Genomic DNA, 18,080 nt, shown 5'->3' on the forward strand with positions numbered 1-18,080 from the left:
GTCTCTCTCTGCAGGGTGCTCCCCAGCCACTCCTGCCCCAGTCTGTACTCCTTTGTACTTTTCTCTGCTCACTCTGGGAGTTACTTCCCCTGCCTCTGGTTGACTTGACCTCTCAGCAGTGGCTGTCCGCTACCCATGTAGAATCTGACCATTTAAAACACGGCTGTTTTTAAAAGAACACCATTATATTACCCTTTAACCATCTGCCTCATAACCTCTATACAAGAGCTTGGGTACCACAAAATAAAACATTCTCATGCACGTTTTATTACGGAAGGAGTAAGAAAAATATCTGTGGTTTCACAGCCACTTGAAGTTGCAGCTCTTGCATTTTGTCTGTAACTTACATACAATCCAGAAATTTTTTCTTGCAAAGAAAATCCACCTTTGAAAAGCAAAATAATCTCTAGGCAGGAAGCATGGGCAACCCAGCTCTCCAGTCTCTGTGGAGGGCAGCTTACTCAGAAAGCAGAGGATGGTATTTCCAGAGTTTCCTTTACGGAACTTTAAATTGTGGTAGGTTGGACAGATGAGGTGTGTTGAAGAGATGCGGAATTAAAAATGTGCTGCTTTAGCAAAGCTGCCTAGCACGGGCCATCTGCCATACCCACACTGCACAGGGGGTGACAGGTACTTTGTGCTATAGATTTCTGCTGTACAGAGTGAACCCTCGGTGCACGATAACTGCAGTTACCTTTGTGCTACAGATTTCTCACAAGCTCATGAGTAATTCACCAAACCCTTCAACACGGCTGTAATTAGATAATTTCCTCTGGGTCTCTGCCCCGATACGTTACTCCACAAACACGTTTTTGCTTCTTGGTCCTACTTTTTTAGATTTCAACAGCAAATAACTGAGAGAGCCCAGAAATGGTGATCCCCTGCATTCATCAAGGCCAAGACACTAATGACCTGTATTAATTAACCTGCAATTAGTGTCATTAGGGTGGCACAACACTATCTTGCTCCAGCTGACATCAGAGGCAGGAGTAAGACCTACAGGCGGTTTCCTGTAGTGTGACAATCGATGCAGGGTAAGCGAGCAGGGAAAGATGGGGAGGTCCCCTGAATAAATGACAGGTCTGAATAGTGCAGGGATTTCAGTAAGGACTGGCGGAGAGAGAATGACATGAAACCGATGAATCTCATTCTGCAGTGTCTGTCATGCTCCTGGTGGGCTGCCGTACTTCCCTAACATTCTATACACTTTTTATCACCCCAGTCTGAGCTCTCCGATAAGCTTTTCGACAGGAACTGCTTTCCTCCACACCTCTCTTGCTATCAGCCATATTTGGCTGCTCTTTGAAACCCAGTCAGAACTGTCTTTTCCACTTCTAACCTTTGTTTGTACTTCAGGCTTCCAGAATTGGTTTACCTTCCCCATCCTATTGTTTTGCGATTGTAGGCAAATATTTGGTACAATTTATTTAGCATGATGTAAGATAAGAATTGCTGAGTCAGCCTCAGACACATCTAATAATGCCCTGTATCACTTCCTCAGGATGACTTTGCAAAACTGGCCTTTCCCTTTCTTTTTTTTTGAACAGTGTTATTTGTAGCTGTAAGCAAAGCTAGCTAATAAAAATGCATTGTAGGAATTGCAGCCAACCCTACTGAGGTGAGCTACTCCAACCTATTTTATTGCTTAAACTTTTACTCCGTAACAATTTTCACAAGCAACAATATATAAGGACCGAGTTGTTTTCAATGTGTCTACTAAGCAGGATAATATACTGATATCCTTCCACTCTGAAGTGTCAACAAGGTGGATTATAACTGTAATTTTTTGTTAACCATTCTGTCTTTTAATGAAGAGAATTAGAAAAGGAAAGTGGTCACAGAAATATCTGAAATATATATCTTCAGATCTGAATATGTATCTTCATTAATTGGGTTCAGCATGTGCTGCTTGTGCTTTCCAAAGGTGAAGGTTCTTGAAATTAATAATATCAGTCCCAGGGGTCTGCACAGAATGGCCCCAAGGAATACCTGAGTATGATCCCAAGTCATGTGGCACTTTCACCTAATAGCTGCCTTCCAATACCTGAAGGGAACCTACAGGAAGGCTGGGGAGGGACTTTTTACAAGAGTGTCCACTGATAGGACAAGGGGAAATGGGTTGAAGTTGAAGGAGAATAGATTTAGATTGGACCTTAGGAAGAAATTCTTCAGTACGAGGGCGGCAAGATTTTGGAGTAAATTGCCCAGAGATGTTGTGGCTGCCCCCTCCCTGGAGGTGTTCAAGGCCAAGTTGGATGGAGCCTTGAGTCGCCTGATCTAGTTGAGAGGCGTCCCTGCCCATGACAGGGAGGTTGGACTAGATGATCTCTGAGGTCCCTTCCAGCCTAGGCCAGTCTAGGATTCTAGGATTCAGTAACCCACAAAAATGAAAGCTGCTGCTGCTGCTGCCTTGGTCATCTTGTTTGGCACTAGGCTACAAGTAAGCTTAGTCTGTGAAAACCACCAATAACCCTGCTGAAGTGCCATGGATTGGGTAGCTCCTCTAGACCCCTCTTTTCTGGTGTCCAGTTTGTTAATGAATACAAAATTATCTTCAGCAAATAGGAGATGCATGGGAAATGCACTGATCCAGAGCTCAGCACCCACCCTGAACACCCAGCTGCAGCTTCCATGGTTTGGAGCTCTGTGCATGTGGAGCTAGGCTTGAGGAGGACACTGATCTGCACTTCAACTCCTTTACCCCATTTCAGAGGACTTACAATTGCCAGAAAGCGCCGAGGTTATTAAATACGATCTTCTAGCACTTCTGTTTCTGTGCTCTGATACTCATCTAACCTATGGCCTCTGTGGCCAAGTGGGGAATGCCAGCTAGACAGCAGATACAACATGGGAAAGAAGAACAAAATCTGTTGCAGCTTTCTGCTTAACATCCAGCTATCAGCCTTGGTCTCTTCTGTTTGCTTTGTTCCATTTAGATAAGACAACATTTAGATTTTACCACAGTTAAGCAGATAACATGAAACCATATGTTCTTCTATAGCCCTGAACTTGAACTGGTCACCTATGATACTAACCCAAGTAAATAAGTCAAATTACCTTTTTCTTTAGAAAATTCAGTTAGCAAACCAGAAGTGAATAAGAATTCATTATTTGTGGTGGGAGAACATACCTAAGCATTCACCTTAAGAAAAAAAAAAATCTGTTATTGTCTAATCAGGCTGTTTTTGCTGTGAATCCAAAGATTAGACATGCTCAGGTGTGACTCCTCTGTTCACTAAATCCCTCTAGTCAGTGAGTCTATTCCTCCTTGTAAACAAACAGTGCGAGAATAGTTTCTTGTCCCTCTTTAGGCTAAGTATGAACATAACGACACAGATCCAGGGGAAAGAATTAAAGGTGATGAGACACGTTTCATTCTTTTGCAGATATTGTGGATTTTGCACTGGGGCTAGTGGTATCTGCCAGCCTCAGGCACTAATTAGAGCAAGCGAGACAGTAGAAACCAAAAAACTAAAGCCTGACTCTGCTTCTTTGACAACTGAAAATCCCTGGAAAGGCTATCCTGGGACAGCAAAGGCAGTAAAAAAGTTGTAAAGTTAAAGGTCCTTGAAGGGCACACGACAATATGGCTGATGCTTTACAATAAGACATAAGAGAAACATTCTGTCTTAATAAGTAAATAAAGACTTCTTAACACATATAAAGTTTTTTGGTATTTCAGATGGGGAATAAACTTTTCAAAAGACATTCAGGAGGCTTTCTTGTACAAAACTTTTCTTCTGGGAGAAACATTTAATTATTTTTATTACATTCCTTCCATGGGCATATACTACTTCTAGTGCTATTTTGTGTCTTTCTCTCCAGGAGCTGGCGGTATTCCACCAGGGAGAGTTTGTTCCTGATGCCATGCACTCAGTCTGCTGACACCTTGAGATTACGCTACCGAAATTTGTACCAAAATTTGCAGGGGGTTTTGAAAAGCAGCTCTGTCTATGCTCAGATACCCTCCAAGGAAGCTCAGATGGGCTGTTCAGTGTTTCTTCGGTCCCCAGCTGTGTCACAGTTTGCTCCTTTTGGGCGTGGCTGAGCAATGCCAAGGTCAGTACAGGATGACAAGGACTAGTGCGTTGCGGCCAAGAAAATAAAAAGGAAAAAAAAAGAAAAAGCTCCCATAAGTTTCAAATAAGGCACTTGAATCCTCTGAAACTTTTGTCAAAGACTGTCCCAAAGAATGGATCCTTTATCTTGTTTTGTTATCTTTTGAAGATAAATGGACTGCAGCACACTTCATACTGTAAACAGCAACTTTGACTGACCTTACTCCAGTAGCAGCTGAACAAATATTTCTTCTTCTTCAGCCGGACAGACCACATATTTTTATAACACCCTGTCAGTTCTTATGTCTAATGTGGTCAGCCAGGAGAAGGAAGCTCCCAGAAATAAAGGAACTTAAACATCACATTTTCCTTTTCAGCAGAACCAAAATGTGCCTCTCTAGGAGCACTCCAGAAAACACACTGTCCAAATTCTCTGAGCTATAGCTTACGTCAGCAGGCTACAGACAGCAAAAGCAGCTGCCTCTATAGGATACGGAGACATACAATGCAGGCGGGCTCTGCACAGGAGCACTACGTGTGAGCATTTTGGAAAACAATTTTGTCAAATCTGCTTAGTGGAAACAGGAACATTTATACTGTTGTACCAAAGTAGCTTGAGGAGAAATCTTAATACTCTCGTCATGCTCACTAGTTCAGAAGACCTTTTTAGTTACAAAACAGTCTCTTCTGAACTTACATGAACATTAATCAAGAGACATCACTTTGAGTCCTTTAAGAGAAAATATCTGAAATGTTTTGAAGTGCACTGAAACTGTTAATTTGTGCTTTCTTCACTTTAGCTATTCAACTTAAAAGGACCCTTAGATGAAGGTGCTGAAGCTGCTTTACTTGTGCTTCCTAAGCATAAAGAGGATTTTCACACTAATCATTTTGTTCCCTTAACCGTGCATTTCAGCTCTCTGTCTTCAGCACCTTCTTTGCAGATCACAGAATCCTAGAGTGGCCTAGGCTGGAAGGGACCTTCGAGATCATCTAATCCACCCTCCCTGCCATGGGCAGGGACGCCTCTCAGCTAGACCAGATTGCTCAAGGCCTCATCCAACCTGGCCTTGAACACCTCAAGGGAGGGGGCAGCCACAACTTCTCCGGACAATTTATTCCAGAGTCTTGCCACCCTCATATAGAAGAATTTCTTCCTAAAATCTCCTGTATCATTGCTCTATGAAATCTGGCTGTGGTCATCGCAGAGTTTTGACAGTGCTCAGGAAAAAAGCTTTTGTTCTGTAAATGATGCGTGAACACTTTAATAATCTGGTAGAATAGGTTGCAATAGTGAATTTGGAGATTGCTTACAAAGTGAAAGCAAACACTAAGATATTAAATAACAATAAAATATATTTACTGGTGGACAAACTATGCATTTGGACAGATCTCTGGAAGGCAATTTACCAGTGTGAGAAGTCAAGTGTGAACCAGTCTACTCTCAGCAGTGGTTCTAGAGGAAATGCTAAATTGGAAGAACTGCAGAAGGAATACATTACATGCAATTAGAGAAAATCAGAGCTGAAAGAATCGTACCTGCTCTTGAGGATATTCAGGATTAGGAACTCCACCACTTCCAGGTTTTCAAGCATGCTGTAATCTGACTTGGTTAATGCTCGTCCTCTCAAGCAAGATTACACGTTATTCCCATCCCCTTTTACATACTCGGGCACTGTTAGCATATCACCTCTCAGTCGCTAAATGACCCAAGTTCTTTGACTTGTGTCCCGCTTCCTACAGCTCTGACTACAACTGTTGCACTCTTCTGGTTTCTCTACAGGTAATACTGTAGTTAAAGATAGACATGAAAATAAAATGGGAGAAAAGACTCCATTTTTCTCCAAATCGAAAGAGAAGAGCAGCCCGTATGAGTCACTTTGTTGAGCTCTTTCCATTTATTTTTCTATTTTACTTCTGTTTGGCCTTTGTGGTGCTATAACCTCAAAATTCTCTTTCACAAATCCAGACACATGTTCCCTATCCAGTATTTGAGCAGTCAGTCAGTCCTGCCTAAACGTAGTGCCTTGCGCTTGTCTACATCAGATTCCATCTTATTTTTTGCTGCATCAGTCTATCAGTTTGTTACAATGTGCTGCTGGCAACAGGCGTACAGCTGTATCACACATCACATCACAAGCATAGTATGTTTTTACCCATTTTTTCCTAAGAGCACGGGACTTATGCAATCACGCTGTTCTCTGTAACCTCCACCACTTCCTGACTAAGTGCTTTTGAACCACTTGGTTAATTCCATCTAAATATGATAAACCAGAAAGGTCTCAGAATTTGACTTCATGAAAACCAGCAACTGAGTAGAGAAGCCTGAAACTGTTTCCCTTGTCGGATGGAAAAGCCTTTGGCATGAGCACAAGGCTGGTGCGTGCTGCTTGTCCTCTCCGCTGGCTGATCAGTGTCCCAGCGCTCCCAGGCCCGTCACACACTCACGGCTCCTGAGGATCAGGCAGAGCATCTGCTCTGCTGGCAAAACAGGGGAGACCTCATGGAAGAGCTGGGATTCCACAAGCAAGATGGCGTGAGAGCCACAGTTACCGCAGCTGGGAGTGTGGAGGGACCAAGGACATGTGGCCAGAGAAACCCTTGCTTGTTAGTTGTGCTGCCTTGAGACTGTGGCACGCTGTCAGTGGGCTGTGGGTGTCCTGGCCACTGCCTTGCCCGGGGGACAATGAGGTGGACAATGGCTTAGCATGAACACAGCAGGCGTGTTCCCTGAGCCAAGCTGTGCAGTTTTAACTAGTGTTGCACTGGTTTGGGTTTGGCGGGGTTTTGTCCGGATGCGTTATGCTGAAGTTCTAACACCAGCATGTACTGTACATTCTCTTTAGAGTCAGATTTTCTAAACATTAAGTAACTTGCCTGTGGATTTACAAAGGATTAAGAACTCTTATCTCTGCATGTGTGGAAACAGATTGCTCCATTGCTCTACCCCTTGAATACGAGTGGAAAGCACATGGTTGCATGCTTCTCTTGTGACCAAATGCAATAAAGTTTAACTAGAAAGAAATATTGACCCACACAAGGACAAGCTGAAGTATTCGAAAAAGCACTATTGAACAGCGTGCACTTTGTCCATGTGCTTTGCAAACCTTTAAGCAAACATCCTTGTTAGTTTTTCTGCCCTTCAGAGTTGCAAAACATAGTCTGTCTTATTTAAAGCAGAAGCTAGATGCATAGTCTTACTCCAAGAATAAAATATTTTTAATCCTACACTGATTATTACAACGTGCAGCTAACAGCACCCACAAGCACGAAAAGGAGGGCAAGATAATAAGGACTATTAGTCTAATACTCACTACTAGCTTCTCCACTACTAAGTACTTGAGAAAAATACGAATGCAGAGTACAGCACAACATATTCCTGGAGGACCTAAAAATAGGTCAATCTTGAGGCAAATAAAAAAGCATTACCACCTCCACAGTGCTAGATTTAGAAAGGTTAGACCTATTGGTTGCACTCTTCTCTAGCAGAAACAATATTTATGTTGAATTACTCCCAGTTTGCTTGTAATCTTGTATTGATTCAAAGCTGTCAAGAGTGTATGACTTGGCATTAACTCAATAATATCTGCTAGTTTTTAATTATTATTTTTAATGAGTCTAGAATTGCCTGCTCATTGCTATTACAGAATGTTTGGTTTCTTTATGAAGCTTTACCTGCAAAACCAGTTGGGTAGGATGCTGTGAAAGAAGCCTCTGTCCATGGGGGAAAAAGTGTAACAAGGTAACACAAAAAGATGTGACCTTTCACAGCGATCACTGAGGGAACATTCAGCCAACTTAGGACGGAGATGAGCTAGCTCTGCTTACCTGGGGACATGACACCACATACTTCATAGAAGCAAAGTCAGCAATAGCATAACTAGGGACAACCCTTAAAGGTATTTTCTAGGAGAACCTCTAGTTGGAAGAGGAATCAGTTCATGGAAATCCTAGTGAATGAGCACAGCATCCTTCCAAAAATGGATTTGTCACACAAGCACACATCCCAAAAACACGTGACAAGAAGCAGGCCTGTATAAAACACCCAGTTGAAATACTTCTCAAGCCTAAAACTGGAATATTAAAAGTATCGCATTTATTTGTGAGCATACTCAGGGTTCTTGCCTACACGTTGCGACTATAGAAGGCCGTCATCTCAAAATTCAGTATGGTAAAAAGGCACCTGGGAAGGTAAAATCATTTGCTTTCCGTTGCTCAGCAAGCCAAAACACAAGCCTGCTCTACCACCAGTGCCGGTCCTGGGCTGAGGTTGTAAGACCACAACTTCACCTTCAGCTGTTGTGCCCTACAGGTGGTAAATAAAAATTGCTTCACTAACAACAGAGCTACAAGGTCACTGAAAAGTTTGACCATACTTGTTATTTGCTTCCCCTTCAATGGTACTTGTTTGTGCTTCGTGGCCATTTCCATCCCATCACTATGGAAAACCTTCACCTACAGGATCCACGCATCCGAGATGCCCACAAACCAAATGACACAAGACCAATCAAATTTTATGCAAATTTATTCATTAGCTTTAACAATAGTAATACATAAATCAATACTATGTCCAGCATAAGGTTGTATAATAAAATATGCTATTCTGGTAAGATTGAATTCTAGTGCGTACATCTTAAGGGCAGTTTTCATCCAAATTGGACACATTTTTTTTAAAAAAAATAAATAAATACATGGCCAAAAATGCATACCTAATGAAAGTCCTGCTACGTAAGACTTCAGGCTCCACATTGCTTCAAAGCACTGACCAGTACAGGTGTCTGCGTACATCTTAGACTTATACACAAAGGGGCTGTCCTCAAGCAGCATACATTTTCTGACATCTGACTCAGATCAACACATCCAAGATTCCCAATTTAGACCTCCTTATTCTTATTAAAGCTAGCCTCCACCTTTCTTTCTCTTCTAGGATTGTCTTGCCTTCCAGCTCTGTATCTACACATATGAAACCTAGTAATACCATGTGTATGAAATACAAAGGTCCGGTCCCCTCCCAATACTATTTTTTTGGCTTGAGATCCAGACTGCACTAACTAGTGCAACTATTTATGAAACAAACTGCTACTCAACTCAATTAAGACTACATTGTTCTTGGGGACAAAAAAAATACAAAAAGACTTTGGGAACAGATGGGAACACGGTATGCTCCCAGCTCTAGTCATTATGTTTTTGGAGCTCTCCAGACTTCAGGAATGCATCGTCGCCGGGATGTCCAGCTCTTAGTGCTACAGCACTAAGCTTTAGGCATGCTGGGTTCTGGGGGCTACAGATGGCCCCCAAGAAGCTGCATTTTCAGCTTTGTTTCCCTGACGGTGAGTCCAGCACATACAGCGGCATTCAGATGTTCCAAGTGGAGCATAGAGGCATTCACTGACATTTGGGCTACCTTTGTTCATATTCAGCAACATTAAAATCTGGTCCCAGTTCAGATTGGATACACATGAGAAAACATATTTGGCAAACTGGAGGTATTTTATTTACTAGTGTACTTATCACATACTGTATAGGCTATCCTTTGGGCATATTTATTCTACAAATCTAGATCAGCTGGTTTTATTTCTCTTCTGGCTTCTAAATTCTGCTGATGCCAAAATTCCCTTTTCCTTGAGAAGTTACACTCAGGATTGAGTAAAAAATTTTAAAGCTACTCTAATTTACATATTTATTACATGAAACAAAACCCAAACGCTTGGTCAAAGTAGAAAGACTTACAAATCGAGTGAAAACATCCCTGAGAAACTTTCAGTAACACAGCAGTAATGATTATTTTGGTCCGCTAGAGGAGAAAAACTGTTACATCCAGTTATTGAATACTGAGGGCTACAAGTACATTGGATTTCCATTATTTCACTTTCACTCCTCTTAACAAAATATTGTATCTGAGACAACAGCCACTAGAGGGTTTTTTTTACATTCTATTTAGTTTGATACATACAATGTAATTACTACAAATTTTAAGATGAATGGCGTAGATTCAGCCCTGGTGTAACACCCTTAACATCAAGGGAGTTCACTCACTTACATTCCAGGGTTGAAGTCTGTCATCATAAACGAGTGTGCAAAAGACAGTACCTAAAATTAAAAAACAACTTTAAAAGTTACAGAGGATACTTTTCACAAGTTGCTGGTGTATGTTTTTGCTTACCACTTACTTTGCAAACAAATATTTTATAAAGAATTCAGTTGAGAAGTCACACTGTCATGCCAGAGGAAAACTCAGAACACCACCAGGTTCAACTCTACCGAGAAAGCAAAGTGCATAGAGTAGCTTCCACAAAAGTGCACGTACAGTTAATGGCTATGGAAGTACTGCGTTAGTACACATGCAAGGCAAAAAAAGAAACCACAACCGAAACACAAGAACTTCTTGAAGATCCGAGGGATATATCATTCTTCATTAGTCTGAAGTTGCTTTAGAGGGCCACATAGTCCACCATCCTATTGTTTTAGCAGTATTTTAGAGCAAACTAAGTCAAAATTCACATACATGTAAAACAGATAAATGCAAGTAATCCACTTTTTTACTTCCTTTGCCTAGAACACTAATAATTTGCTAATACATCATGCTCTAATAGGGTTCCTGAAAACAACAGCATTCAAAAGTAAACTAAAGCTGCTTGTACTCTGAGGAAAAACTAAATTTATCTTCCTGTACCAGTACTCCTGACCTTAGCCCTTTCGGCTACATCAAACCTGAGCAGACCCGTCATTTGCAATAAAGTAAGCCATGCTTATAATGTTACATCAATAGCTTCTGCTAAAAATGAGGCTATGTTTTACTTTATGAAGTGCAACAAAAGTGTAATACAGTAACTTGTACCTAGCACTCGTCTAAACTGTAAGGAAACATGCAAAAAAACCCTGCAAAGGTGTTTCTGTAAAGTTAAACCAAAACAGATAGAATCCTAAAATGGTATTTGGGGAAAACATTGGAACTTAAAGGAGGAGTCCAAAAAGAAGATGCAGGAGCAGAACTGTTCATTGTAAGGGAAAAGCAGAGGAATACACCACAAGACCAATTACTGGATATATCAAGTTATTCTAAAAAAACTCCTCATTTTGCTCAATGAGCACAAGAATTGTTCAGAATTTATGAACAAATCCAAGTATGTATAGCACTACAAAAGTATTAAGGGGGAAGGGGTGTCAGCCAAAAAAAAAAAAAAAAAAATCTTATTTTTGCGATTAAATGCTAGATGTGCGGCTTGTGGGGATCCTTTGAAACACCAGCTGTCAAGTTCCAACTAGGATGTCCTCTGCCAAACAGGAAACACCATAAGATGAATTTTAGCTGCTTGAGGAAGCTGTCCCAAGAGAGCTAAGTTATGCATTCAACTCTAGAGAAACACCTTAGACAGGGTCACAAAAGGCAGTATACGTGTTTAACCATGATATTTGCGTAGCAGGTTAGTAAGAGAAGTGGATCCTTTCAGACGGTAGATGTATTACCAGGTGGTGAACTGTCAGACACTGCTTTGGGATCAGGAGTGCAGCAAACAAAAAGTTGTTTTCCCAAGCTTTTTTGGGCAAATCTGAAGTACATTATGTGGCCCATTGCAACAAAAGACACAGAAATAAGCACCAATAAGCCAAAAGCTTCCGGGTTTGGGGCCAAGATGACCATGATGAAGTGCAGCAAATCAAGAAGATAATTCATGGAGTTTTGGACACCGTTTATGATGCCTCTTTCAGATTCTACCACATTTTCTTGGAGCAACTGTGTGACAGTCAAATCAAAGGACCAAAGGCCTATGGAGAAAAAAAAACAGTCATCCATAAAAATGGGCTTCTCATGGTAAGCTTTCACTACTGACACAATTCAATTCATCCTTCCAAACACCCACTTCTACCAAAAATACGTGGGACCAACTAGTCCCTTGTCAGTCTGAAATGGATTTCATGCTGACAGTCAAGAGCAATTTTCTTTCCCTCCACTAATATTTCCTGGAATAATACATACAGCTCGACACATTAACTTCCCTGTCATATCTTGCTTCAACACGCCTATCAGGTTAACAATGTTTTGCTCATCTGCTCCTTATTTAAATAGCTGGTTTATGGCTATTTAAAGTGTATTCACGCTAGCTACAATTGCTAAGCTTTGCATAAGATCTTTGCCAAAAAAAATCACGTTTTAAGCCATGCAGAATATGCAATAAATTACAGCAGTCTCAGCTGACACTAGCTTCTACACAGTTTTAGTCCATTAATGATTCAGTTTTAAAAGTTTCTTGCAAATAAACTTAATAAATATGAATGAAGTATTTTATCCCTTCAAAATTCAGCAAAAGCTCTAGAAATTAAGAGCACAAAAATTCTACAGGCGAGAACCACTGTTCACTATTCTATTTGACTGCCTCTTCTGTTGACAGATACTAACACTACGCTAACTCAAAAAATTAAGCTGTCATCCAAATCAAAGTTTGTTTCAAACTCCTTTGCTAGTCACAAGTGTAAAGGTTACACAGTTTAAGGAATGGATTAACTCAGTAACAGCTAAGTTTGGAAGTTTTCACCCAGAAGTGTTTAGTTCTGTTTCACATCAACAAATTATTTTATTTAGAGATAAGCATTTCAAAAGAAAGGCTACATTTGTTTCCAAATGTGGTAAATGTGCAAAAACCGAGTACTGCAGTCTCTGGACTGGTGACACTTCTGCAAGATCATTTCATTTTTACGTGAAGCGCAGTGAACCAGCCTTAGAAATGCGACACTTTGACCATAGCCTACAGTTCTACACACAAATTTGTATTTAGTTGATGAGCACTATAATGTCGAGAATTAAAAGTACTCAATAGATCAGATTTTAATAGACATACAATACTTACCAACTCTAGCAGCAATGACTCCTGCAAACAGGAGACTAACAGAGATTAAAGGCACGGGCTCAGGACTCATCTCTGGGTCGCTGTCGGCAGGAGTAGTAGACCCGTTTAGCAAGTTGGGCATTCCAGTTGGAAAAACCATTTCAGGCTGATGTTCTGGAGATGCTATAGTAGGTAACGGTTCACTTTCAAACAGCCTGGCACTGATGTCAGCAAACGGGGAAACAGTCAAATCCAGAGGACTTCCAGGCATGAATACCGAGACGGCACATAAGACCAGACAGGCAAATTGAGCGGCTCCAGAAATAAGGCCCGTGCGAACCAGGCCACATTTGCGACGAAGCCAAGTGAAAGCTACTGTTCCCATGATTCCAGTGACTGCCGAGGCACCCATCAGGAGGCTTAGCACAGAGCCACTCAAACCCTGAGTGTATGCATAGCCTGTAGTAATACAATCAAAGCCCAGAACAGTCATATAGAGAAACGCAAGACCCAAGCCTGCAAGAAACACTGGCTGGTTGTAGTACGCAACCCACCCATCACGGAACGTGATGAAAGGTTCAGCAATACGGGCAGCACAGCCAATTTCCTTCTCCTGCTGGGGCTCAAAGCCAGTTGCATCTTTCTCAACAATTAACTGCACTCCTTCAGCGGGTTTCACGTCACTCTCTGTAAACAGAAACGTAACTGTTAGATACACTCCTGCTCAGAAGGTGCAGAGTGTAAACTGCAAGACAATTGTTTGCTACTTAGTAAAGTTCACTGCTGCAGAAGTGCATTGGTTAAATTCTGCAATCAACCTTCCTCTGATTACTGAAATGATTGAAAGTGTTCTTAAATCCCATCAGTACAGCAAGATCAAGTAAAGTTTATCCCTATCGATTAAACTCCTGCTTATTCAATTACACTGGGACAGGAGAAAGCACAGCCAGCTTCTTTCCAATAGACCTATAACTGAATTCTTCATTTCCATAAAGAAATTGTTTGCTTAATGAATGCCCACATTAGTTTTAAGGTTGCTTATATGATATATATATCTATCTATATCTCCCTCACATGGTCAATCTACACTGCAAATCCTAGTAGCTCAGCTTGACCAAGAAAGCAGAGTAGAAGGTCAAAGTAGATTTTCTTTCTCCACTATTCCCTGCAGCACGCAGAACAAATTGAAGCATGCCAGTCTAGAAATATGACAGCCTATTCTACATCCTCCTGAAAGTCCCTTAGTACAATGCATAAGTAGAGATAAGTTAGCGAGAAAAAGTCCTACACAGGCTGTTTTGCTTGTAGACACTCCAGAGTGATGGGCAGCCCTTGTAATCAGCCCTAAATAACATGACAGGCTTACTCTAAGGGATTAATTAAGAGATCATTCAGCTGCTTAGATTAGAGTCTCTGACACCTATAGCTAATACTTGAAACCTCCAGGCTATGAGTAGAAAGCTATAGAGCCTCAAAGCCATGTCTGTAGAAGACAGAAGTCAACACTTCACTTTGATGGATACAGCAAATATGCTGTGAGTTTGAACAGTTACTTTTGTGTTTTCAATACCTTTCTTTACATTCAGCTGTTTCAGTTCTGATTCTTCAACTTTGGCAGATTTGAGAGCGAGAGTAGGAGTTTTCTGATAAACCTTCCAGAGCAGCAGATATTCCACACACATCGACATGAGGTTCCAGCCAGAAATGAATCCACAGCCAATCATTGGAGAGCCAAATGTCATGATCTGACCCACCGCCATTGGGGCCAAGATATTGGTCAGCTGATCGATTCTTCTTATTGTGGCATTCATATCTGTCAGAAATTATTTGATGATATGAAGCAATTGCTGCACACTTACAGTGAAACATTTACTAACATAAGTGAGGACTGCACATGTACAAACATCAAGCTGTGAAGTCCTGCTCCAACAGAGCAGGAGCAGGAGTTAAGACTGCTTGTCAGAGGCACCTTCAGAATGTTCCAATGTTTAAGGTTACTGCGACCGGCCAAGGTGTTTGTAAGCCAAATCTCTACTCCTGCCAGTTTTGCCTGCATGAGGTCTTCCAGGTTTAGCATGCTGGGTTTACAGTGGAAGTGTACTCCTGCAGGTAAAACTGTCAGTCATGAGATCAGACTACGATGACATCCTAGTGATATTATGGACTCCTAAGCCTGTCTCAAACATTCAAACCCCGCACACACAATTCCAGACATTAAAAGGAATCTCATATGGGTAGAATTCTTTCCTGTCAAGGTAATTTTAGCAACTATTATCCCCCAATATCGGATGATGTATTTCTTAATCTCCTCCATTTACTTCTAATAACTGGTGACCACACTACCCACCACGATAGCAGCAGACCTTTGAAATGGCTTTAAATTTCCTTATCAACTCACACTGGTTGATGACAGTTGTTGACATTCTCAGACCATACTGAGAAAGGTTCTCACTCCTTTCTGTTCCATGCTTTGATGTTTATAGCCAAAACAAGCAGCCCATTCTTAGCCCAAATGCATCTTCCATTTGTTTGTTGGGGATGTCTCACTCCCCACAATCTTATCCCCTTTATTGTCATTACACTCTCTGGGCTTCTGTAAGTTTCCAATCAATGCTGCTATTGTTCCATCCCTAAAAGTTTTACACTTCAGGACTTCTGGCTACTTGGAAGTACATCTCAAGCCCATTTTAGAGTCCTGTCATGAAATCAGAGCTTTTGAAGGGCAAGCAAAACTGTATACCAGTATGAAGCTGCTTTCTGAATCTGTAGAGACTTACTCCTCAGCAGTCAAAGAAATGTTTCAGTTACTCCATTTAGAATCCAAAATCAATTCAATGTTAACCATCAAATAGCTAACCAAGGTAAGTTAGATACTTGCATATGTAGCTTTTGAAATTCCGAGAACTAAAAGCCTTGAGTTATCTGAGGAAGTCTAATGTTTCCACTTAGGAAAGGTAGAAAGCAAGAGTGAACAGAAAAATTAATCAAGGATAATGAAGAAGGGGACGCCAAGGCCATTGTCTGTTTTCCACTAACATACTGAACTAATGCTCCTCTTCGATGAAAAGTAACATTGCAGAGACAGACGACACTACTTCCTGCACTGTCAATGCTGGCATTTAAATTTTTAAGGTAAGAAATTTCAGCAGTATCCAAGTTACACTAAGATTAAAACATGTAACAACCCTATTCAGAATGGAAGAGATCCTTTAGGTAGATCTGTTGAACTAGGGTGCTTATTTCAGTGGGTCTTTTTGTTTTTAAATTAAGTTGCGTGAGAATTAAGAGTAACCTCTTGCCTGGTTTTCCAGTACAGAGTACTAGTGGTCATATAATTCTGTCTGAGATCATGAAACAGTACAGAGGCAGCACTGCCTCCTGTGCAGCAGTTCTCTTGCAGGTGTGGTCTGTACCTTATCTCACGTGTAGTTAGTAGCACAGGGATGGGGAGATGATTTGCTGAATAAGGTCTCACACAAGAAGAAAGGTTAATGAGAACCATTAGAGCTTTAAAGCTCTGTCTGTAGACAGATGATATTTTTCTCCTTGTGATTCACACACATAAAGAAGTTAACCTGGGCCGCTGTTCTACAAAAGGCATGACCTAGAAAGGCACTGCAAGGTCAAAGTGAAAGACTAGGGTGAAAAATTTGTATACTGTGAAATGAAAGTAAGACACTTTTAATGCCTCTAATTAAGAACTAGCCTGTCCTGGATGAGATGGGGAAGTAAGATTTCTTCAGTGGAGAAATCAAGAATATATCTGGACTATAGGATTCAAATCCTTAAGACAACTCTGGCACGTAAACTGAACTTTAACAGCAATTTGGACAGCTTCACACAAGTTAAGAGTCCAGAAGCTGAAATACCATCTAGGCCTGGGGGTATCTGAACTCCACATGTGCCAGACTTAAAGCTTTAGACCCGCAGTTACTTCAGTGAGCTATAACTGTGTCTTGGCAATGTTAAGCTATTTGTGCCTTGTTTGCACATTGGTATCAGTTCCGCAATCCGGGAGGCCTTAAGTCCCCTTATTAGGGCTGACTCGGAGCCCCTGTAGCCTGCCCAAGCCCGTCGCAAAACACGCTGCTGCCCACCCTGTCAGCTGCAATCAGAGCTGTGGCACAGCCAAAGATCGATCCTCCGTCCCTCAGTGGGAACGGCCTTGCGGCTAGGAGTAACCCCCAGCAAAGGAGATCACATTCAACATGTCCTTGGGGAGGATCCCAAACCATCTCTCACATCCAAGTACTGTCCCAACTCCCAAGCTGCAGGAGAATTTGATTCAGAATTCATTTCTCTCTCGTAATAATGCTGTATGTGCTCTTAATAATGATGTATGTGCAAGAAAGTAGAAAAAGAAGGAAAAATAGTTACTAGGCAAAAAAAAAGATTAAGTCTGTAGTCTAATATCAAAGATATCAGATGTCAAAAGAACAGAGAGCTTTCAGTTCCAACTGAAAAAAAAATATTCACAGCTCTGAGGTAGGCATCTAAGGCTAGGGAAGTGCAAGACTTCAACAACATCTGCATACACAATGTTTCTTACTGGCCATTTCCTGATCCACCAGCTTCAGTATTCTGGACTTTATTCTCATGTACCCCTCTCTTTGATCCCTACATGAGGGACCCAGTTACGCAACAGTTTTCTGTTTCATTCCAGGGACCTAAAAATAAAGTATTGCAACACTTGGCTTTAAGTGCCTGGAAGTTAAATAGTTTTTCTATTAAACACTGGTTATTTAAGAATGTGGTGTATGTTTATTTGATCAGCAAGAATGAAGTTTTCCTGACAAACCTGCAGTAGGACTAAAAGGAGGACAAAACAAGTTTAGGGATGTCTAACCGAATTGTAATCACAACAGCAATTTCTAATCTCAGTAAGCATAGTCCAGAGCACAGAAGAGGAAAACAAAGACACTCTTTTTACCCGCTGTTTTCTTGTTATATCTGGAACTCAAAGATGTGCTGACCTCTGTAAAACTCTACTCAAAAATTTTGAGCTTGGAAAGCAAGACATTTAAGGTATTAAAAAGGCAACATATTTCACCTGCCAGTTTGCTTCTGTCTTCCCCTGCAACCACAACAATCCAGTCCCTCTGAATTGTGATCGCTGTGGCAGTGCTGGCCAAATTGGCAATGTTTGCTATTGTGATAACCAGGATATAGCACATCGTCTAGAGAAATTGGGGGGAAA

At 41.2% G+C, this 18,080-nt stretch overlaps 1 protein-coding gene across 1 annotated transcript in view; it reads right to left on the minus strand.

Moving 5' to 3' along the window:
* Positions 1-11,383: 11,383 nt before the first annotated feature.
* SLC40A1 (solute carrier family 40 (iron-regulated transporter), member 1) overlaps positions 11,384-18,080 on the minus strand; it is a gene marked incomplete at its 5' end in the record, with an annotated part of 12,422 nt that continues 5,725 nt past the window's right edge. The window contains 4 exons of the mRNA XM_009872840.1: positions 11,384-11,825; positions 12,905-13,570; positions 14,454-14,696; positions 17,934-18,060. Coding sequence (XP_009871142.1) covers positions 11,506-11,825; positions 12,905-13,570; positions 14,454-14,696; positions 17,934-18,060 — 1,356 coding nt within the window. The remainder of the gene's footprint in view (positions 11,826-12,904; positions 13,571-14,453; positions 14,697-17,933; positions 18,061-18,080) is intronic.

Source organism: Apaloderma vittatum, unplaced genomic scaffold (genome assembly GCF_000703405.1).
Source record: "Apaloderma vittatum isolate BGI_N311 unplaced genomic scaffold, ASM70340v1 scaffold41887, whole genome shotgun sequence".
Lineage (NCBI taxonomy): Eukaryota > Metazoa > Chordata > Aves > Trogoniformes > Trogonidae > Apaloderma > Apaloderma vittatum.